At 36.1% G+C, this 23,610-nt stretch overlaps 6 protein-coding genes across 8 annotated transcripts; 3 read left to right on the top strand and 3 right to left on the bottom strand.

Moving 5' to 3' along the window:
• Positions 1 to 600: 600 nt before the first annotated feature.
• On the bottom strand, positions 601 to 1,457 carry LOC114749073 (homeobox-leucine zipper protein ATHB-52-like). Its single transcript, XM_028937543.1, has one exon. It carries the CDS (start codon positions 1,282 to 1,284, stop codon positions 814 to 816), a length of 471 nt encoding a protein of 156 aa, XP_028793376.1. The 5' UTR covers positions 1,285 to 1,457; the 3' UTR covers positions 601 to 813.
• A 96-nt stretch (positions 1,458 to 1,553) lies between these two features.
• Positions 1,554 to 3,075, bottom strand: LOC114749074 (signaling peptide TAXIMIN 2-like). Its single transcript, XM_028937544.1, has 3 exons — positions 2,697 to 3,075; positions 1,827 to 2,589; positions 1,554 to 1,706 (listed from the first exon to the last, which is right to left on the bottom strand). Exons 1-2 carry the CDS (start codon positions 2,798 to 2,800, stop codon positions 2,466 to 2,468), a joined length of 228 nt encoding a protein of 75 aa, XP_028793377.1. The 5' UTR covers positions 2,801 to 3,075; the 3' UTR covers positions 1,554 to 1,706; positions 1,827 to 2,465.
• Positions 3,076 to 4,382: 1,307 nt separating this feature from the next.
• On the top strand, positions 4,383 to 4,896 carry LOC114749078 (uncharacterized). Its single transcript, XM_028937550.1, has 2 exons — positions 4,383 to 4,511; positions 4,600 to 4,896. The coding sequence occupies exons 1-2, from the start codon at positions 4,383 to 4,385 to the stop codon at positions 4,894 to 4,896; spliced, it is 426 nt and encodes a 141-aa protein (XP_028793383.1).
• Positions 4,897 to 5,277: 381 nt separating this feature from the next.
• On the bottom strand, positions 5,278 to 21,740 carry LOC114749072 (uncharacterized protein At4g28440-like). Of its 2 annotated transcripts, XM_028937542.1 has the most exons (4): positions 21,737 to 21,740; positions 8,598 to 8,607; positions 7,090 to 7,397; positions 5,278 to 5,762 (listed from the first exon to the last, which is right to left on the bottom strand). In XM_028937542.1, the coding sequence occupies exons 3-4, from the start codon at positions 7,343 to 7,345 to the stop codon at positions 5,575 to 5,577; spliced, it is 444 nt and encodes a 147-aa protein (XP_028793375.1). In that variant the 5' UTR covers positions 7,346 to 7,397; positions 8,598 to 8,607; positions 21,737 to 21,740; the 3' UTR covers positions 5,278 to 5,574. The 2 variants fall into 2 exon arrangements, with proteins under 2 accessions (XP_028793375.1, XP_028793374.1); XM_028937541.1 differs by lacking the exons at positions 8,598 to 8,607; positions 21,737 to 21,740 and having other exon boundaries at positions 7,090 to 7,482.
• Positions 15,513 to 18,164, top strand: LOC114749071 (protein CUP-SHAPED COTYLEDON 2-like). Of its 2 annotated transcripts, none has more exons than XM_028937538.1 (4): positions 15,513 to 15,575; positions 16,255 to 16,435; positions 16,550 to 16,833; positions 17,414 to 18,164. In XM_028937538.1, exons 2-4 carry the CDS (start codon positions 16,255 to 16,257, stop codon positions 18,002 to 18,004), a joined length of 1,056 nt encoding a protein of 351 aa, XP_028793371.1. In that variant the 5' UTR covers positions 15,513 to 15,575; the 3' UTR covers positions 18,005 to 18,164. The 2 variants fall into 2 exon arrangements, with proteins under 2 accessions (XP_028793371.1, XP_028793372.1); XM_028937539.1 differs by having other exon boundaries at positions 15,525 to 15,575; positions 16,250 to 16,435.
• Positions 21,741 to 22,597: 857 nt separating the features above from the next.
• LOC114749079 (30S ribosomal protein S20, chloroplastic-like) lies at positions 22,598 to 23,573 on the top strand. Its single transcript, XM_028937551.1, has 3 exons — positions 22,598 to 22,758; positions 22,899 to 23,068; positions 23,520 to 23,573. The coding sequence occupies exons 1-3, from the start codon at positions 22,623 to 22,625 to the stop codon at positions 23,571 to 23,573; spliced, it is 360 nt and encodes a 119-aa protein (XP_028793384.1). The 5' UTR covers positions 22,598 to 22,622.
• Positions 23,574 to 23,610: the final 37 nt, after the last annotated feature.

The raw sequence follows: 23,610 nt of genomic DNA on the forward strand, positions 1-23,610 counted from the left end.
ATTAAAACATGTAGTTTAAAATATTGCAAATTTTGTACCAAAAAAAATAAAATATGTAAAATATTACTCCTTCTATCTTTAATATAAGACCTGTCTAACTAATTTGATTAGATTAAAAAATTTAGATAAGTTAGTTAATTATAAAAAAATATGACATGTTTTCTTAAAACACCATAATCATCTTCTTAATATCCTTACTCTCTTTTTTACTTGATTATAATTGAGGGAATATCCATAAGAGTAATTTAGGAAGAACTAATAAATATAAAAAATAAACTTTATATTTAGTATCAAAATCAACTCAATAATTAGGTCTTTGATATAAGGAGTATTATTTTCTATCTAGTGCACAGCATTTAATTTCAGATTCCGTTCTTTTTATTTTAATAAGCACTTCTTCAAAGAAACAAAATGGCTGGACATACAAATGACCGGAGCAAGTTAACCTCTCAACCCAAAATTTTTCTCCATTTACTGTGCTCTAATTCTGTGTATTTATATGCGTACAAGTCCCCATAGAAATGAGATTACTGATGCAATAAGCCGTCGTATTGATTCATGAAATTTTGGGATTTTACAAAGATCATGAGCTGCCTTCAGTAGCCAGGAGGTCATTTTTATTTCCAGGCTTATGCAATATGCATACCCCTTACAGGAAAAAATGGAGTAACTTTTGGAGACCCCACAATTCCATGACCAAATGAACAGACCGATATTATCTTTCTGTCAACACAAGGTTTGATTCTTCTACTAAGTACGATAAGAAAGGAAGTCTAATAAGCATCGAGTGATGCGTCCTATGGAACTTTAATTTCAGAGGAACTTATTGGGACCCATGAAACAAGCATAAAGCTCTTCAACCTGCATAACCTCTTCACAATTATATGAAAACTCAGCGAAAGAACTGTGAGTTTTAGCTTCTGCTTCACCTTTCATGAAGAGCAACATCTCTTTGGCCTCCTTCAGCTCGGCCTTGAGCCTTTCCACATCTCTCTCAAGCTGTTTCTTCTCTGCCATGAGATTCTCTAGCTTCAACTGCAAGGCACCATAGTCCTCCTCAAGACTCTGTGTCTTCCAGCGAGCTCGCTTATTCTGGTACCATACTGCAATTTGTCTCGGAGGCACACCCAGTTGTTTTGAGAGCTGCAATTTCTGCTCTGGCTCCAACTTCTTTCTGCAGGCAAAGCTTTTCTCTAGGATGGCCGCTTGATCTTCAGTCAGCCTCTTTTTATTGAGCTTCTCTGGGTGTTTCTGGTGTTGGAATGACAAGAAGAAATTATCCATTGTTTGTTGGAGGCTGTGAAGATTGAATTTTGAGTATGTTTTTGATGAGAGATGGTTGGAAGGCTATGTTGTTTTATAAGCTTTCAGACATCAGACATCAGAGGTAAACTGAGCAAAGAGACTTTTGGTGCATTAAAATAAGATTACTATGCGTAGGCTGGGCTGCTTAAGTTGTGGATTGTGCATGAACTTGTCATCCAACTGGTCCTACCACTTTCACTATCAAACATCACGTAACTGTGAAATCAGCTTCTTCTTTTTTTTTTTTTTTTTGGAAACACAAAACGAGGTTGAAGTTTAGGGCAACTTAATTGTTAATCTGCAGAGTCTAAAAGATCATAATAGAGATCATTATTTCTCATAATAGTTTTGTACTTAAGAGGCGGACTCAAAAAGAACATCAGCTGACATATCTCACAAGCCTGCAAAACCACCAGCAAGAGACAAGATACGATGCAGAAACTTCAGTTGTTCCATTGATGCAAGTAAAACTTCATGCTACATTATCTTAATTCCATAAGGAGATTCTGAATTAATTATACTTCAGAGTGGTTACATCATGGACTTTATGTTATGTCGTTAGGAGGGTGACAACGTTGCCCACCCTTGCATCACAACTTGGTTGTTGAGGCAATATAGTTCATGCATCCTTGTACAGTAGTAAATTATTTGGAGATCAGCCCTTGATCAAAAACAAAAAGTGTTTCAATATTCAAGCAGTGATGTAATATTGCAATCCCTTCACTGAATCTGCTTAAGATCAGATGTGCCTTTCTTCTTATCCTAAATGCATGCACTTTATCCAGTCAATTTGTAAGTCAACGTGCGAATAGTCATTACGATGATCTTCTCTGGTTTCCATCAGAAATTATAATATGTGATGTCTTATCCACTTGAAACGTTAGCATTTGTCGGTGGGAATAAGAAAGAATTAGAACCAAGTCCCACCAGCTCAGCTGAGAGACCAATTACGAGGTGAACGCAAGCTAGTTCTGATATTGTCTAATATAAATCTTAAGTGGATATAACAATGAAATGAAGAGTGCAAGAGAGAATTAAAAATGAACAAAATTTAAGAAGAACCTCATCAACAATTTGGGGAAAAAAAAATAGATAGAAATTAAGTTAGATTATCTGTATTCAATAAATATGAGAGATCTGCATCGAGTCATCAGTGAACATCAACAAGGAATCTTATCAATAAACCATTGCATCACTTGGATTGGAAGTTTGATAAGTCCCATTGCGAAATTTGCTAATGCTGCAAAGCATATACAACAAGGGCACAGGCAACTCAATACAGACCTGTCATAGATATCAAATAGGATCATTTAATCGTAGTAATATATGTTGATAAATTTTAAAAAAAAAATCCTGTAAAATGGAAAAGAATATTAGGAGAGAAAACTTACCCAATGATCCAAATAACTGCACCGACCAAAGATAAAAGCAAGGAAGCAAGGGCAAAAGGTAGACCTATCAAGAACCCTAGTGGTCTGCATTCACACTCTCCCATAGTTCTCCCCTCTGTTGATTCTCTCTTATCTGCTGCTTTTGTTTCTGTAGAATTCAAAGCCCTTTCTGGAAACAGACCAACTTAATTACTGATGAATTAAGATCTCCAGAAGTATCCCTTTCCCAGGATGAATTCACAGAAGTTAGAAAACCTTTCTCTTTTGAACTGAAAGATTGGTGTTCAGCAGTTGGAGATCCCACAAAGTTTTATAGCCAAAAGAGAGGAAATATCAAAGCGCAGAACAACTGCAGTCTGGTGCACTAGCAGGCCATCAAAGACTTTTCTTGCGAGTAATGATAATGACGATAACATTAAAGAGTCCACTACAGTTTTGTGGGGTCGAAATGGAATAAAACTGTAGAGTCAAGCTTCAACAGGAATGAACTTTTTGGTCACCAAAACCATTCTCTTTTCAACCCTCCACTTTCAGTCTTCCGCAAGCATCCACATGTGCCAAAGGAGAAAAAAACGAGTTTGACTTCGAGAATTCCCATGGCTAAATTTACGTTCAAGCAAGCCTGTCATCATTATCGTTTTGTGCTTTATCAAAAATATCTACAAGGAATCAGTACAATAATCGCAGTATAATTACACAGCATGATATCCAAATCAATATTAATATCAATTCGACACACACACACACACACACACACACATATACATAACATTGTTTTCTAAAGCGTACATCATGCGGCTCATTTTTCAAATCATGTGTTGGTTTAACTCTCATTTCTAATTGTTTAATTATCAGGAAAAGATAATAACAATGTTTCGACTATTTAATTATCCATCTTATTTTATCATTAACCTTTGGGAATAATGTGTCCATCAATCATCATATTTTCCTTCGTAAAATTGTAACGTGGATTTAAGAGTTCATTTTATCTTACCGAAAAAATGCGTATAAATTATTGAATGAACCGGTTATCAATAAAATCAAAATGCGTCATTGTCAGTGGCCACATATTTTATTTCACTGCACCCAATTCAAGTGTGTCAGGTATAATTCTTTTTTTTTTTTTGAAAGTGCACATACGAGTATATTGGTTTAGGGGAAAAAGAATCGGGGATAAAAATAAAATGGCTTAAAATCCCCATCTTTGTGAAGAATCTTCTCCTTTCCCACACGTACACAACGAAAATATGGAGTGACTGAACAATTTGAAATATTTGATCTTTTTCAGGAAGCTGATCTGTGTTGCTTAGGCATATAGCTGTTTTCTGTTGTTTTTTTTCCTGGTTTTTCAGTTAGTTTGTTTCTCTCCTTGTCCAGATTTGTGTCTGTCCGTTTCTTACGCCCCAATGAAAAGCAAGAGGCCATCGTCATTGTCGATTACTAAAATCCAACAAAATCCAAAATTTCCAACAACCTTACTGCTAAATATCTTTAGGAATTACAGTAGGCACCGCTGCCGCACTATTGCTATGGTATTATCTGCAATACATGTATTTATAGAAGATTCCTTATCTTTTTATCTTAGCCCAATTTAAATCAAGGAAGTAATCCTGAGGGTCGTAACAGATCAAAAATTGGTACCTTCATATAACCTTGAAAAACCATCAAAGATTATTCTAATTCAAAATGGATTCCAGCTCCGACCATCTTCTGATCTTCTTCCTACTCTTCTCGTACCACAACCTCAACGGCCTGGCCATGGCGACATCAGATGAGAGTTTGATCAGCACACTGTGCAGCAAAACAGAAGAGCCAGTAATTTGCAGAGAGTGCGTTCAAGCAGATCCTAGCAGCAAGTCAGCAAATGGCCAAGGGCTGGCCCTCATAGCCATTGCTTGCGCAGAGAGGGACACAACCTTTCTGCGACACATTCAAGCTTCTTCAGAATGCAATGGGCGAGTCAAAGAGAATCCTTCATGATTGTACTCAGCATTCACTTCTAGCACAGAAACAGTTTCCACCTGTTGCTCACTATGTTCAAGAGGGTCACTATGACAGTGCTATAAAGGCTTCAGTCATTTACTGTTTGAAGCTGTTCGAACAAACTCCAGAATTGCCTGTGCCGCAACAGGTCTTGGCTGGCACTGTAGCCTCAAACCAAACCTGTAGAAATGCTGTTGAAATCCTGAGTTCTATATGAGTATGTGAGTGTGATCGCTGAATTAACTCAGATATGAGCATTGACTAAGGTTCAACTTTTCTCAACCAGAGATGGCGCTATGAAGGTTGTTGCATTAAATTAACGTCAAGGGCCATTCCTAGGGCAGTAAAAAATAATTCACGATACAAATGCAACATAACCTACACAAGATTCAAATTTTGTCACTGAATTTTATCAATTAATATCTTTAACTAGCAAGAATCTGCAATTGCGCAAGTTCCGTAAGTGCTTTCATGACTTCAATTAAATTGTTATCAGCAATCAGTGATCAGTAATTGTATAATAATTGGTACTCCCTGCCATCAACTGCAATTTGTAATTAAGGCAAACAAGGAAAGGTTGGGAGGAGGAAAGCAGAAATTTGAATATGTAAATTTGCACATACTATTATCAATAACTAACATGTTTACATGACTACAGAACAAACCATACTGACAGTCCAGAAGCTGATTTTGCCTACACCCCCAGGTAAAATCTAACTCTAGGCTATCCCATTAAAATACAAAAGATAGGTTGATCCCTGATAGAAATTCTTCCTTGAGACAAAAGTTCCGTGCGAGGAAAGAGCAAGATACCAGGAGACCAAATAAACCACCAGTGTCCATCAAAAACTAAGTTGCTGTTATGATGTTATGCCAGCTGCCAAAAGAAGCGTAGTTACTCCTCCACGTTTACGAGCTCATACTCAACCAACGACAGATTGTTATCTTCCTTGACCAGAAATTCTGCAGGCTCAGTGACCTCAATACGGCCCCATTTGTCAACTGCTAGCCTCATAGATCCCTTGAACATATCGATCTTAGCATTCCGGAGAATAACGGTGGCGCCAGGTCTCATAGTATCAACTGAATATAGGAAGCAAGTAAACATGATCTTAGCACTTAACAGTATTAAATCATATAATCAGAATATATGCTTAATGATTTGTAGATCTTAAAAAAAAAAGGGTGAATTGCCAGCCTACCTATGAACTAAACTGATGAATACTAAAACAGCAAAGATACCAACATTATTCTTCAAAATTTCATCACAAGACGGCATAGTATGAGCCAAGCTTATCAGTTTTATCATCTTTATGACTCATTTCCTCGATTGTGAATTGCATTTGATCCTCATGTTAAAAAAGAATGCTTGTAACCATAAAACTGATAAAACAAGTCATTTGCAGTGCATAAGGACTATCAGGGAACCAAAACTTGAAGCCAGGGTTCCCACATGCAAACTAATGAAAATGATTTGTACAAGATCAGATAATACATCCACTATGCCAATATTACAGCAACGTTTCCAACAGGTTCTATCATAAGCCTTTCAACCCTATGTTCAGAATGATAGCAACAGAACCAGCATGGTAATTCAGAGGAATACAACTGATAATTTATGTTTGGATATTGAAAGATCGCAAAGGCGTCAAACAAACTCGATTGCTTATATTATTTAAATGCATCTATTCATGATTAAAAACCACGAACTGAGAAAATTAACACTAATATGCACAATACGTTAATAGACTAAAAATACTCATCAGGGCCATTATTGGCACCTGGAATTTCTTACAGTTACAAAAAATTAGATCAGTTGCCACACTGTTGATGATGTGAATGATGATATTCAGCTAAACACGATCAGCACTATATTTAGGTTAAGAAAAATTCAAGATAGTTTAATTGATTTAAAACTAAGCGCATCACTAGACCACTAAGAAAAAGCAAACCTTAATTCGAAAATCGAAAAACGATTTTGACATATTGACATGAGGAATGAGAACCAAAAAGTTAAAATATCGATTCGTCATCTTGAACCTGAGCTGGACAGCCCCAGCCCAAAGCTTTCACAATGAACCACGAGATGAACCAAGACAAAATATATATATATTTATTCATTAAAAACTTCAGATGAAAATACGACACACATTTCCACCAAAAAAAAAACGACGCACAATGAGAGTAACGACGAAAAATAAGATCACAAAAAGAAGTGGGAAGCAAAAAAAAAAAAAAACATTAAAGATCACATGAATATGTTTCCTCAACACTGATTGCCGCACAAATTGAGAAACATAAAAAATAACACCATTTTTATCTTTTCTGCTCGATTTCCCTCGAGACAAACTTAATAGTAATTAACAATTAACAAATCAATAAAACCAAAGAAGCAAACAGCCAGGTGTACCTTGTTCATTACGGGCAGTGAAAAGAATGCAACCAGTCTCGTCCCCGACGAGGCATTCAGAGACTCGAGTGTGGCGGAGATGCTGAGAAGCAGAACGACCTTTCTGCAAGACAGTGTTGGAGTCGAGAACCTTGACAATAAGAGTGTGGCCGCTGGTACCAGGCTTGAGTTGGTCTACCTTGACGAACACGGGCTTTCTCAGTGCAGGTCTCGCATTGCCGTGCTGCTGTCGTCTTGGCCCAGTGGTTGTAGCCATACGAACGAAAATCAGAGAATAAAAGGAAACCCTAGAGAGGAAGATGAACGAGCTTGACTGTGGAGGTTGGGAACGAATTTCTCTGCTACTCCTCGGCTCTCCTCTCGCCTTTTCAAGCGTCTCGCATCCAACACCGACCCTTAGTACCTACGTTTTTATTGTGTGGAACTATAACTACGTACTATTTATGAGACTTCGTATGAATATATTCTATAAATATATTCTTTTTTTTTGCCTGAAGTATGGATATATTCTTTGAAAATTGGTGTTTGTTAAATGTTTATTCTTTGGAAATTGGATCATTATTGTATCATCAAAAATCAATAGTATGCCCAATCTGTGATATAAAGTTAAATTAAAAATCACATTATTTTGTAGTATAACACACAAAAAATATAGTTTATTCAAGAAACTTGATTATGTATTGTCATAAATTTTATTTATTGTAACTTATAATATATATATCAAAATATGATTTATGCTAAATCAAGTTTATAAACTACTACTACCAGGCCAAAAAAAAAATTTCCTACCTCTTGTTGTAATATAAGAATCAATTTATTAATTTAAAAAAATTGAGAAAACTAAAAAAATTACTTTAAATTATTTATGTTTATTGGTTTTTTAAATTATATAATCTGAGAATGGCATATAAATATTTCAAAATGATTATATATTAAGTAATCTTTTTAAATTAGTCAACTAAATCTCAAATCCCAACAACAAGTTGGTACAAAATGTAGTATTTACTGACAATTGATACTTTATTTTTGTATAAATAACTTTGTATATGTCTAAATTAGTTTATCTAAAACAAGTTTTATCTCGTAGTACTAAAAAAAATCTCATTTTAATTAAGTATGAGGTTTCTCGAATTAACTAATTACGTCTTTAAATTTAAAAATGTAAGATAATTTATTGTCAAAGTTTTGAATTGAAAATACAAGTACCTTACAGCGTAAAATTTAACACTTATGTTTTTTTTTCAAGAAAATAATACTACTCCTCCGGTCCTTATTATAAGACCCCTTTTGACTTTTTATTTGGTCCTAATTATAAGACCCCAATCCATTTTGTCTCTTATATTATGCATTTTTTTCCAAGATAATCCTTCTAGTAATGATAGTTTTAGCCAATATACTTAATTAGTAAGGATATTTTAGGAATGACAATACTTATTTATTATAAATAACCAACTTAACTTACTTCCTTAATATCCTCAAATAAGTCAATTGGGTCTTATAATTAGGACCGGAGGAGTACTATCGTACACTCTCGCATTTTAAAAAATAGTTAATAAATTATTTTTAAAAAAATGGTTTTGAGGATGGTATGGATGAATTTGGGCCATCAGAAAATAACTGAAGGCCCTTGTCCATTCAATTCGAACCTCATTCGGGCCTTTATCACGTGGGCATGATTCTGTTCGAAAGTTAAAAGCAAGTTTTAAGAATTGGTTCTCGGCTTTTACCCAACAAAAAAAAAATTGTCGACATTTCAGCACGTTTTGGAGTATGTTTAGATTGGCATTTGACGAAATTGACTTCTAGCCCAATTAAATTTTGTAATTTAAGTTAGAATAAAAGTCATTTAGGGTGTGTTTGGATAGGTGCTTCTAAAAAGTCAGTTGAAAAGGTTAAAAGTTGTTTGGATATTAATAGAAAAGTTAGTTTAGATGTAAAATGACTGAAAAGAACATGGATTTTATTGAATAGTAATGTTTGAAATTTTATATTTTTAATATGATAATAGTTTAAAAAAATACATAAAATTATTGTGATAAAATATAAATAATTTATTTGTGAAATTATAAAATAAAAAGATTTGTTACGGAAAAAAATTTGAAAACACACTGTAGATAATTAATTAAATATATATAATGGACAAACATGAATATAAATTAAAATTCATTGGTCTGAATAAAAGCTCATTATGCTAACAAAGGAGATGGAGCATAGGGGAAAATGTGAAGGTAAATCTGGAATGCTCATTTTTAATTATCACTATTTGAAACTGCAGTTTGAAAAGTCAAATTTTTCTCCGTTGAGTCCAACCGAAGTTGAAGGCCAGAAGTTGGTTAGAAAAGCTAGTCCAGTCAAACAACGTTTTTTGTCCAACTCAATTTGTAACCTCGGTTTTACAATTTTCAAAATATTTTTGCTGTTATAAACGACAATCCAAACAAACCCAGTAAAGAAAAAAAAAACTCTTTTCTTCCAACCTTTGCCATGCTTAGATAGATGCTGAAACACACACACATATGATGTTGGCTACTTGCATATTTATTTCATATAAGACGAAATTATTTGAAATAATTTCAATAAAGTAAAACATAGATGCAAGAGTGAGTCAGTAAATTGGCAATCAAGAGACGGGCATAATACAGATACTCAAACAAAACCTGGTGAAATAATTAGGGGGGGAGTAGGATGATGAAGAGGTCAAAACTCAAAACATGAAGAGTACATCCAAACAGAGCGTTAACCAAGCGACAGTAAAAATGATACGACTTTAATAAGCAGTACAACTCCTAGTCTCGGTGACATGATAGCAGCCACCCCATAAATGAATCGGACGGCGCTGATGGTCCTTACCCAACCTAAACCTCTTGACGAACCAACGGTTTTAAAGACGACACGTGTCGGAGATTCCCCACACAATTATTGGTTATTTATAATGGTGAGCCCCCTGACTCACCCCCCTGCCCCCCAGACTCGAACCCCGAAGCGCCGTAGCCGGAGGGCGGCGGATTGTGACCTAAGCTTGTCGTCACGCGCGTCACCCAGCCACTTCCCCCCCCCCTCGCTCCTCGATCCACGCGCCCTCGCTCCTTTGTAAACGTTGTGTTTTCCACCCCCTCTTTAACATAATTCATATTTAATGAATGTTAATTATTTAGAAAATAATAATAATAATGCGGGAGATTCCTTTTGATTTTTGTGAGCAGAAAAAGTGAAGGAGAGCGGGGGTGACTGGTGAAGACAGAAGGCAGTAAAGCTGGGGTTGAATTCCGGCGGAGTCGAACCGGGCAGACAAGAACCGGGTCAACCCATCAATCAAAACGTGTCATCCTGGGAAGAAGTTTATGAGTTGTCTTAGTGTAAGCGGCTCTCAAATTCAGATTAATCGGGTGATTGGACGGCGACGAAAGCGACGGCGATGTGGGTCGGGTCGGGTAATTATCGGGAATATCAAAGTGGGAAGGTGGGGAGCAGTGATGTGTCAAATTGAGCATCAATCGGGTCATAGCATATCACGCTACCCACTCTCACTGTTCTTGTTCCGTTTGCTTTCGATTCGACTGATTTGATGGCATATCTCTGCTTTCCTCCTTATTTTTATTTCCTTATATCTAAATCCTTCCTCAGTCTCTCACAATTTTTTTCCCATTGTTATTCACACACCATAAAACGCAAAAATATTACTTCTTTTATTCTTAATATAATATTTATTTAACTAATTAGATTAAAAGAATTAAATAAGTTAATTAATTATAAAAAATATGACATGTTTTTTCTAAAACATCATAATCATCTTTCTTAATATCCTCTTTCCATATTCTACTTGATTATAGTTGAGGGGATCTATAAGAATAATTTAGAAAAAATTGATCAATATAAAAAACATATCTTATATTTATAATCAAAATTAAATCAATAATTAAATTATATATTGAGGACAGGATAAATATTAATACAACGGGATGTCATATAAGGACGAAGTAGAATTGTTAAAAGAAAAAAACAACTATTGCATGAGTGTCAATAGTCTTATAACTTATTGATATGATAAATGCTCTTCTCTTTAAGTAGGAACTCTCAAGTTAATTTCAATAATCTTATCTTAATAGAGATTAGTTTTATAAAAAGTATAAATTTATACCAAAGCAATAACTCATACATAAAATTATCATCGTTTGCTTTTGGAATTTTATACAGAACACTGTTATTTTTTTCACAAAAATTCTAGCCAACACTTTAAAAAATTACAAATCATACTAGTTCAGATGAGATCATGATAGAATTCGGCAGTCCCAACATTTATACTGCTGCATTTCCAAATAATTAAACCTGTAACATTTGATTAAGCTGAGTCAATTTATATCAATTGACCCAAATGTTCCGTGGTAATTTTAAAGGCTTATTTGATATGAAAAAGCGTATGTGTCCATATATAAGTTGTTTCCTTTTTCTAATGCACATCATTTCTGTTTTTTAACGTAACAACGGGCAAGTCAGGAGGACGCGCAGGGGGGGAGTGAGTGAGTGAGAGATCGTGAAATTATTAAAATCATGGAATGAAAACTCGTGAATAGCGTAACTTAGCTTGATAAGGAAAACACATTCAGTTCATGGACCCTTGATTCGTACAGAGTAAAAATAAGGGTTGACATAAATCAAACATTATTGGGATCGGATTCAACTTATGTCTCCCATATTTCCAACTTTTCTCTCTTTCTTCTCCTCATGAAGCAAAGGATTTGAACTTGTGCCGGCGATTCTCTGCCGAGGGGCACTGGTGATTTGAACTTTAGTTAAAAGCAGTGCAGCTTGGCTGCTTTATGTTAAGCACTGCTCATGAAGAAAATCATTACTATGAAAGTATTCCCACTCATACTAATAATCAATAAAGAACGACAGTTAAGGAATCCATAGAAAGACTAACATATATCAATGCTAAACTATAAAAATAAGAGTACTGGCTTTGATATCAACTTTACTACGATATTACCTCCGGTTCTTAATATAAGACCTTATTTGACTTTTATTTTGGTTCTAAATATAAGACTCTAATCCATTTTATCTCTTATATTTATATATTTTTTCCTAACATAACCCTTATAATAATGGTAGTTCTAGCTAATATACTTGATTAACAAGAATATTTTAAGAAAGACAACACATATTTATTACAAATAACTAACTTAACATACTTCATTAATTTTTTTCCAAATTAGTCAACTAAGTGTTATAATTAAGACCGGAAGTAGTACATGTTAGTAAAATGTACATTCAACGTTTTGATCTCTTATACAATGCATTTAGTATTATAATCTTATTTTTTTTTAGTATATTCAGTATTTTGATATTATTTTTATAGTTATATCAGGCACTTTAATCTTCAGAATGATAAATGCATCAAAAAATTAAAATCAAAATACTAAATACATAATAAAAAAAATTAGAACGCTGAACCCGCTTCTATTCTCATAAAAAAGCGTCACATATATGAAGGAGGTCAAAAAGGAAAAGAAGCAGTGAAATTTATCGGAATGCTAAATCAAAATATGTAATCATGGTTTTGCTCGGATGAATAAAATAAGTTATATTAGACAGAATAAACAGAGAGGGACGGTGGTACTAAGAGAGTGTACGAAGGGCAGAAAAAGAGGAAGGGATTTGTTAATAAGAGAGAATGAGAGAGTGGTTAGAAAACCAGAGTAATACGCAAAACACTCGCTGCGTAAATTTGAGGGCGGGGATGATGGCCACAGGAGACAGGTCGGTCAAGTCAACCTCCTCCATCTTTCTCAACCCTCCTCTTTCCATTATTCTCTCAATTTTCTCAACGTCCGTACTTTAATCACCCATGATAAAAATAAGGAAAAATTATAACCAGATATCCAAATATATATATATATATAAAACACATCTCAAAATTTGTTTTTTTTTACTTAAAACCTCATGTAATCAACCCTAAAAATAAAACTATATTCAAAATAATCTATGATGTCCACAAACTACAAATCCAAATATCATATATAAACTTTGTAGGGTCCACAAATACTCCTTCTATTCTTAATCTAAAACATAATTAACTAATGTGAATATATTCTTCCTATATAAGACCCATTTTATGACATTTTGAATTGTTGTTAAGCAGAGCATGTCTAAATATTGGAAATAAGGGGGACCACCGATAGCAAATACTGAGATATTGAAAGGACGAACATCACTCCTGTGAATAATCATGGGCCCTGTATTATTACCAGATAAAAAATAATTCTTTTCTCCTGTGGATATCATGTATACATATAAAGTGTGCTATTTTTTTAAAACTAAAAGGATAATTACCAGGACCTCAAATTATAAATAGCAATCAACCCATAACTTCTCATTTACTGGACAGTTTTCATGTCATTAGCAAGGTTTAAATTTTATATTATGCAGAGTAAATATGTATAATAAAGAAGAAAAAATGACAAACAAAGACTCCCAACATGTAAAATTACAATTTAAGACTCTCAATTTGAAAAATAGTAAATAAAAACTCGGTCTCATATTATAAATATGAAATATTAGTGAAATGTCTAAAATACCCATTAACAAAATGACAAGTTGATTATAAAAAATAACAAGTTCACTTCAGCGAATGACAACTTCAGTAGACCAAATCACAGTTTGGGTAAGGGTATACCAAATGAGAAGTTGACCATAAGAAATAATAAATTCACTTTAACGAATGACGACTTTAGTAAATCAAATCACAACTTGGTTGAAGAGTATTTCAGACATTTCACTAAAATTTCATATGTATAATATGGACCGATCCCTCATGACAATTTGGCTTATTTAGATTATCTATCTACTTGTAATTTGGATAATTTAGGAGTCTTTATTTATCATTTTTCCTATAAAGAATTGTTTCATGAAGTGTAAAAATGATTTTTCTGAGAAAATACCGAACACTCATATGAAAGCCTTATGTATGCTTTTCTTATATGTTTATAAATATTTTTACGTCAATCGAATAAAATTTCGCTCATACATCTATTTTATAAATTATAATTAAAAAATGTTTTTAAGAGTTGCTGCCGCGATTTCAAACAAACCCGAATGTGAGCAGACCATTTGCTAACTGAAGAATAATTCTGTAGCTTAGCGGAATACGTAATAGTGAAGAATTAAACAAGTCACTTTAAAACTCATGTGATAGAAGGACCTTGATTATTTACGCACACTCAAAAACAGAAAAGCAACTGGTAAACACGCCCTCCTCACGTAAAAATAATGAAAAGCGAACTTGGAAATCTCAAACTATATGTTGAAGCTGAATTCGAAAAGCAAAATATACAAGTTAAAAATGTTAAAAAAATATTTATAATTGTGTTTTTTTTTTAATTTCCATCTCAGCTTCTTAATTTCGATATTACGTTCTAGGATTCCTAGGGTACTTTTATCTTTATTTGAGTGAAATATAAGTTAAATACAGAATATTATATCCTCCCTACTGAAACCAAAAATATTGTCGGAATTTATGAGAAAGGCTTAAGAATGAAAATTAAATACCCGACTCAACTCAAAAAAACAAAACTTGTGCAAACAGAAAAACAATTACTACATTATTGAAAAAGACAGGACGAGGCTACAATAAATTAGACTAGCTGAGTTATATACTGAGTCCCTCAATCAGCAGTTGGCCACCTTTCAGGTTTTCTCAACAACTCCTGTGCCACACGTAACAATTTTTTAAAATAAAACTCTCAATCATTCAACACAGTCTTTCAAAAAAAAAAAATTAAAATTAAGAAAAAGAAAAAAAACTTGAATTTTGAAAGGAAAAAAAAAGATGAAAGGAGTCTGTTATCCTCTATTTTAAAATTTGTTATTAAATACTGATTAAATTATTATTAAGATTTTTTAATAATTATTTTTTTATTAAGACTTATAATTCTCTAAAAGCAAACGGTGGTTTGTGTTTGAAATCTGAAGGCTCTATTTTATTTGTTTTGGGTAGCATTTATTGAAGGCATTGAGAAGGAGAATCTATTTGTCTTTTGCGTTTGCATTGCAGAGGGTGTGACAGTAACATCATTTGCACAAAAACAGTCCCGTATAACTAGCAAAAGTAACTGCAAAACATCAGTGATGAAAAAGCGAAACCATATTATTAGATTGGGGCCTTGCTTGGTTCCTGCCACTGCAAAACCCTTTTGCAAAATCCTCCCCGTTTCGGGTTCAGAGATATACCCAGCCACCTCCCTCAAGAACTCTTCAGAACGCACTGCACCACATACCCAGAAAAAGCGCTAATAATCATCAGTGAATCACAAGTTGAAAGCTATGAAAATTTCAAAGAAGAGAGAGAGATAAAGAGACGGGTGGGTTGGAGGAGAAGGAGAAGAAGTTGGCGTGTAATAAACTTGGCTTTGGTTGCTGTATCTGAATATTTAATTTTCTGTACTGTGCTGACAAAGAAGATATGAAACAGCTTTATCGATATATATAAGGTGAAAATCTCTCCCTGTTTTTTAATTGTAATCCTGTTCTTGTTAATTGCAAAGACACATAAATCTTTTTTCTCTTCTTATGTCCATCTCTCTCTCTCTCTCTCTCATGAATAATAATAAAACTCCTTTCTGTTCCCTCGCGCTCGTTTTCCTCACTGACAGCGGAATACCTGCACACTTACTACGCACGCACGCATACTCAAAGCAGAGCCCAGGGGGAGCCCTCTCACTCTCTCTCTAGCTATGGGGTTTTATGATAAGGACCGTGGCAGAGTAGAGAGAGAGATTAGGAACAGAACAGGACAGCACAGTGCACAGAGAGAGAGAGAGAGAGAGAGAGAGGAGAAAACACAGATTTTTTTTTAAAGTTTTTTTTTCCAGCCATATCATATCATGCGTCCTCCCTTATTATTATTTCTTGGCCTTTTTCTGCCTGCCCCTCGATTCATCAAATCCCCATCATGACAAAAAAAAGCCCCTTATAAACCACCCATCCCCCCAAAACTCCATATCCCAGCAAATAGGGAAACTGAGAAACCGAAGTTGTCAACTTCTTCTCTCCTCTGTTTCCTTTGCTTATTATATATATTGAGTCCATTTGGCTGTTAGGGCCAATATTCTCGTTCAGGGTTTCTTTCAAAAGCTCTCCACGTTTTTCTGTTTCTGTCTGCCAGCTGAGATGGATTGTTACTTCCGTGTCGATAACGGTGATGCCCATCTGCCTCCTGGGTTTCGCTTCCACCCAACTGATGAGGAGCTCATTACTTTTTACCTCCTCAAGAAGGTTCTTGACAACACCTTCACAGGAAGAGCCATTGCTGAAGTTGATCTTAACAAGTGTGAGCCGTGGGAGCTTCCTGGTTAGTCTTCATTTTCAGCTTCTGTTTTTCTTTTGCAGCGTGAAGTAGTTAGAGTTGATGAATATGATACCTCTATGCGCCAACTTCTGAATTCATGTTTCTCTATGTTGGCAGAGAAGGCGAAGATGGGTGAGAAAGAGTGGTACTTCTTCAGCCTCCGAGACCGAAAGTACCCAACTGGCCTGCGCACTAATAGGGCTACAGAAGCTGGATACTGGAAGGCCACTGGAAAAGACAGGGAGATTTATAGCTCCAAAACTTGCTGTCTCGTGGGCATGAAGAAGACTCTGGTTTTCTACCGAGGTAGGGCTCCGAAAGGCGAAAAGAGCAACTGGGTCATGCATGAGTATCGTCTTGAAGGAAAATTTGCTTATCATTACCTTTCACGCAGCTCCAAGGTTGTTCTCTCATTCTCTCTCACTCTTCCTTTTCTTTCAGAACGTTGTTTCCCTCAGTACTGCAGAAAAGTTCAACAACACGGTGGAATCTTGCTTCCCTTTGGCGTCTATATTAATTAGGGTTCTTTTACTGTTGTTAATGCATGAAACCTTTTTATCCCGATTCTTCTGAACACTTGGTTCTCGTCTAGGGCAATGTACTTTTTGGCCCATCGTAAAGCTGTTTTCTTCACTCATCTGCCTAAACTGTACAGGCCGTAAAGGTGTAGCAAGGAGTGACTTGATAATGCCCAACGGTTCATCAAATACTCTGCATGGAAACTACAAAGTGTTATTATAACTAAGCACTGCATTATCCGTTTTATTTCTCTTTGCCAAATAATACTGCTGCTGAGACTCAGAAGATCCTGAGAGTCAGATTTTGCTTACAAACAGTTACTTGTTTTATATGCTCATGCAGCATCATTTATTGTGGGGTTTTAATTCTTTTAGAAGCATGCACTGACAAATTGTTCAGTTTCTTTCAGCCCTTTTGTTGCTGATAATGCTAAGTTGAAATGGTTCTCCTTTGATGAATCAGGATGAATGGGTCATCTCGCGTGTTTTCCAGAAGAGTCTCTCCTCTGGGAACGGCAGCTCCGCCGTGTCTTCCGCCAGTGGCTCCAAGAAGACTAACTCAAGAATGAGCTCTTCTGTTAACATGAGCCTCTACCCAGAACCCAGTTCTCCATCCTCCATTTACCTACCTCCTCTGCTTGACTCGTCTCCTTACGCCGCCGCCAACGACCGTGACAGCTGCTCCTATGACGGCAGCAGCACTACTCCGAGGGAGCACGTGTCCTGTTTCTCCACATTCTCTGCGTCTGCTGCCGCCAACAACCTCCCCAATGTTAGCTATGAACTTGCTCCTCCTCCGCCGCCGCCGCCGCAGCAAATAGCTCTGGACCCCTTTGCTCGATTCCAGAACAACGTTGGTGTGCCTGCGTTTCCAAGCCTGAGGTCACTGCAGGAGAATCTTCAACTGCCTTTTCTACCTCCGGCCATAGCTCACGGTGGCTCCGGTGGAGACATGAACGGATGGGCCAAGCCGGAGGAGCAGACTGTAGCGGGTGGTGGTTCTGGCATGGCGCTGTGTCCGTCGGAGCTTGATTACGTGTGGGGTGGCTACTAGGTCTTCCATTAGACTTTTATGTCTTAGCTGACTGATAGGGGATTAGACCTGAAATCTATGTATGTTTCTATTATTGTGGGTTTGATGATGTTTTCGAGCGTTTCTAGATTTTAGCGAGTTTTAATGTACGTTATTGTTAAGGATGTTTTGGTGCTGTCAATTTTATCGGGGTTATGAATCAGATCCATTCATTATTATATATATAAAATCAAAGCATCATGTTTCCACTCATTGTTGTACAAGCGCAGGATCATTTGGCAACTTTTTGCAACAGAACTCGACAATAGATTTTGGTGATGATCTGCTCAAGAGGTTATCTGGTCTGAGTATTATTATGGTGTCGGCTTTAATGGGATCAAAATATGAACCAACGTCTCTTTGGAAACGACTTAAAAGCTTTAGTAATTTCGTTAACTTGACAATCATTTTTGTTTTGTACTTTTTGTTGGTTTTCTCAATGACAACTAACCTTTTTTTTCCATTCATTTTCCCTTCAATTTAGTGAAATTTTCATTTGTTCCCCACTCCGATGGCATACTACATTATTCTTGATATTTAGCACTTATGTCAGTACTGAAGCCAGGTTCTTATACTTGTCATGCTCATGATGTTCTTACTCTTGAAAAAGAAAAGATTATGTTCATACTCAGTTCATAGTTTACTATGAAAATACACTTTCACCTCTATATATTCACTTCACGGTATAATAGCTCAGATTCTAAACATAAAATTTATTTTATAGTGACTTCTAATTAATAATAATTTCCGAATCCCTTGCCAATTCAACTAAGTTAACTTCCAAATCGAACATTTTTAGATATAAAAATAACAGCATATTCAGACAGATCCCCATGAAGAGATGTATGGTTTGAATATGCGTTGATAATATAGAGACTAATCTCGCACCATATACTCACCCTCCGGTCATAAATGTGTTGTTATACAAGAGGTAATGAACCACTGGATGGAAAAATAGAAGAAACAAGAATCATTAATCATTACCACGCAACTAGTTCGGCCAAGACATTTACCTTTTAATACAAAATTTATGACAAAATTGTTCACATATATATCAAGCTTAGATGTACGTAAGAAGGGGATAAAGACTAGCAGTGGAAGAAGAAAGAGACTGTGACTGGGAGAGGTTATTATTAAGTTGGATGATTTAACCCAGATGGATAAAAGATCAGAGAGTTTGAACGTTTCGGTCTTGCCCAACAAGTAACAGCATCATTTAATAGGCAGTTGAAGAAGAGAAGAAGGAAGAAAGTGGTACGTACAAAGTGAAACAGAGGATGGTCCTGTGAGGAGGAAGAAGAGGAAGAAGGGGTGGCTCTGGTTCATTTTCACGTGGGGGCACTGAGACTGAGTCTAGGATTTTAGACTGAGGGACTTACTGTGCCTAAGTCGCTGCACCAACCCTACTTGGGAAGGGACAAATTTAATGCTCTCTCTGTTCACTTTCTTTCTTTTTTTATCTTTGCTTTTCCTTTTTTCTTCTGCAACCTTTCACAGCGGGCAGGGCAGGCCTCCCCATCAATCCAAACTATACCATATCACCACTCACACACTTCAATTAAATGCACCAACCCCTTCGGGTCTTCCCCCTTCACATTTTTTTCTTCTCTGTGGGGACTCCAAATAATTCTGTAACTGCTTAAAAAGAGTTGGAAGCACATGACACCGCCCATATCCATGGAAGGATAAAATCTGCATAACATATGACAGGTTGGATTATGGGTTTGGTATTGGTAATCAATGTTCTCTTTGAAATGCAGCATCAAGCAGACATGTAAATTAAATTCTCTTGACGTTTGCCCATATATTCTTTGCATTTAAATTTATGAAAGATAAATCTATCAGAACTCGTTTGCTAAGTAAACTATAGCATTCAGTAATGAATTTTACTATTTGGACTGCCTACTGATAAATATTCAGTGCTAGAAATGTACCCTCTTTCCCTTTGTGATTATTGAGCCATTACATCACAGGGATTTGGAATGATACATTATTCTTATATTATGCAATCTAAATCAGCAGGTTGGAAGTATCTTGGACTATCATCGATCACAAGTTCAAGCGTGATCAGTCATTTTCTTTTCTTTTTGCCAAATATAAGAGTCATACATGCTGAAACAAATGGGGAGCGTCGTATATTATAATAACTCACAAGGCAAATTAAGGGCGACCAATTATATTTTTTCCCCCTTTCCAAGGAGCAGTCTCATGCTGGAGAAATAGATACTTATGCAGATTTTGTGTTAAATCTTATTAACAGAATATTCATATCCCAACAAGTTCTACACTGAAGTCTATCGCTTATTTTAAATACAAGAGAATTATCCGTACTTTTCGTGGTTAATTAAAGCTAGTATAATGTGAAATCTCATCTTGGATGGTTTGTATTTTTTTTTTTAATCAGGCAACATAAACAAGACAATGTTGTGGGGGTCATCATTCAGCATCATCCAAAAAATCACAAGGCAAAGGGTGATCAGTTATATAGGGATCACAACACACTCCAAATAGCAAACAAATCATTACAATCACCTAGCAACCTTGTGACTTTCACAGAAATGGAGAAGGAGGATGGTTGTTTCAATAAGGAAACACTTCCATTGAAGCATTTCACTGAAGGCCATGACTTGTTAATTCCCAACAACAAAACACACGTCCTCGTCTGCTCTGCTCCCGCCATTCAACAGACCGGGTGGTTGCAGAAGAGAGCCACTCATGCAGAGCATCATGATGCTCTAGTACTTTGGACGAGCCACGTGGAAGGCTGTGATGGGGGTGCAAAGATGATAATGATGGTGATGATGAAATGGTCAGTGGACCCTAAGGTACATTAAGGTTGAAAATTGGGGGTGTGATCTGTGCATGATTGGGAAGGCAATGAGTACAGTACCAGATATGGATGGTGGGGGCGAGTCTGTGAGACCTTAGGCCATAGAACAAGACGCAGAAGGGAGCAGGATGAGCCAGCTGCGGTTGAACATAGAAATGGAATGGCACGCGAGGTACTACGTTTGAATGCAAAAACTTTTGGACATTTTCACAAACATTTGGTGGGTCTCAAACAAAAGAGAGAGAGAAGCTTTTTCCTAGCAATATATGTGCATCATGGCTTATCCTGCTTTGTGATGGGTCTGATATAACAAGGCAAAGAATAATAGGCAGGTGCTAATGTCCAAACGCCAAAAGCTAGGGTTTGGCATTTCTACAAACACAAGGGAATCATCAAGCTTGGAAACAGAGAAAGCACGATTAGTACTTGGGCTCTGTTCTTTCCATCTTCTTCTTCTTCATTGGTCCTTGAATTTACGCTTACTTACCCCGTTTGAGCTTTCCTTCTGCGATGAGATAAAGTATTTCAAAATCCACCTTTTATGCCCCTTTACTTGTGAGTTACGATGCAACATTTGAATAGTTCCTGGGCCCTTAGAAATGCTCTACTTCCATGCCAATTTTCACACCCGGGGGGGGGGGGTGAATTGACAAAAATTTGAGGTTGGAACTTAACTCCTTCAAAATTTGATGGAACTATAACAAGCAGCGCCACCTTGATCAGCTCTTCTTATGGTGTGGATTTTCACCCTAATTGAACTTTTCTAGAGCAGGGTGGAATTGGAGTAGGATTAACAACAAAAAATCAACTGGTGAAAAAAAAATGAAATCAGCATAATAAGTTCATCCACAGAAAACAAGAAAAAAAAATCTAATAAGATTTACGCAAGAAATTATGTTATTTATTGTTCATTACTGTGCATCCACTGCCTCATTTCTTTTTGAAATATATTTTTTTATTATGTTTACAAATAACATTTTTTCCTAAAAAACTTTGCATTTTTTCTTTTTACAAAATGGGCGTATTTGGAGTATGATAATGATCACATTGATGATGAGATTCATATTTCAAAAGAAAAAAGGTACTGGGCTTGAACAGGTTAATCATTTCTGGGTTGGGCCAGGAAAGACGGCACCCGCTGAGGACGTTTTTGTGCATTTTTTTGGTCGAAAGGAAACCTTTTATATTGACCAGCGAAAGGAAACTTTTTATATGGCATTATAGATATATATTTATATATATATTTGGTAAGGATTTATATTGCACATATTAAATCCTACTCTAAAATGATGAAATCCTATATTAATCAGACCCTGTGATGAATTATACCAAATTGCAGCGGGCATACTATTTCCATTTATTAATTAACACTTATTAATAGTATACTTTTTATCTTTATGAACAAGATTTTCCTCTCTTTAAAAGAAGAATCAATAGAGAAACAAAGATTATAACAAGACTTTTTTCTGTTTCAACAAAAATCTCTTCTTGGAGGGAAAGGTCTAAGAAAAGACATGAAGTGTCTTCCCTCGTATTTGGTTGATTAAATACAGTTAATGTCTTTCTAATTTTCTCTTTAATCACCTTTATTAAAAAAAAATTGGAAACAAAATTCTCCATCTTTAAAAAACACATTAAAAAATTGTTAAAAAATTCACCAAGTCGAGGGTAGTATTGTAAATGTGATTCGAAGTTTCGAGCACTGACGATAAGGGATAATGAGAGAGGAAGAAGAGAGCTGCCCGCAGAGCTCTGCGATAAGGAAGAGGGATGGCAACTGTTTCATGCTCATGGCTTACTCTTCCCTCCAAAATGAGAACCCTTTCGCTTACTTCCACTTCTTCTCCAGCTAATTCCGCTTCTCTTAGCTTTTCCAGAAGTCTTTCTTATAACGTCTTCTCGGAAGGTATTGTTTTTCTCTCGCACTTTTTGTTAATTCCCTTGGCAAGTTCAATTGTGTTCTTTTTCCTTCCGTATTTTCAGCTGAAGAATGCGTAGAATGTGATATGGTGGAGTTTGAATTCTGGGTTTTTGTTTGGCTTTCAGGTTGCTTGTCACTGAGCACATTACAAAGTAGGTCGATTCGGCATTCCGTGGTCTGTGACGCAGCTCCGAAGCGAAAGGCCGATTCGGCTGCAAAGAGAGCTCGCCAGGCCGAGAAACGCCGGGTTTATAACAAGGCCCGAAAATCCGAAATCAAAACCCGCATGAAGAAGGTACTCAATTATGTTTTGCGTTTTCTTCAACTCCATTTCTTCTATGGAGAGCATTTTTGGCTTGTCGGAATCTCTTTGCTTGATGAAAGGTTTCTTTCATCTTTGTATTTTACACTTTGTTGGGGCGAAGGGGGGCTATATCATGCTTTACATTGGAACAATCACAGTTCATGGGCTTAAATTGCGTTAGACTTGTTAAAAGCTGAACCGGGTTGCGAGAGATATTAAGGGGAAAAAAACAATTCAGTCATGAGACTTCCTCATAGGATTTAAGCATCCGGGAGCTATGAGGTTTCGTGAGTTTATGCTGTGTCTAACTTTCAAGCATTAAGGGCTCTTGCACGAGGAAAAATATTAGAGATGTTAATAAAGTTATAGCCTATATCTGGCCTCTTGTTGAGAGCTTAAGCGTTTGGGATAGTTGGTTATTGACGCCAATATGTGCCTTCAGGCTACATATGGGGATGCTGCTTATAAATATGATTGTGAAATCGCGGTGGTTTAAGCTTCTTTCTCGTTTGCTTTCTTAACCCTCAGATATA

The sequence above is a fragment of the Neltuma alba genome, unplaced genomic scaffold, assembly GCF_004799145.2.
Source record: "Neltuma alba isolate B1F8T4 unplaced genomic scaffold, ASM479914v2 tig00005935_pilon, whole genome shotgun sequence".
Lineage (NCBI taxonomy): Eukaryota > Viridiplantae > Streptophyta > Magnoliopsida > Fabales > Fabaceae > Neltuma > Neltuma alba.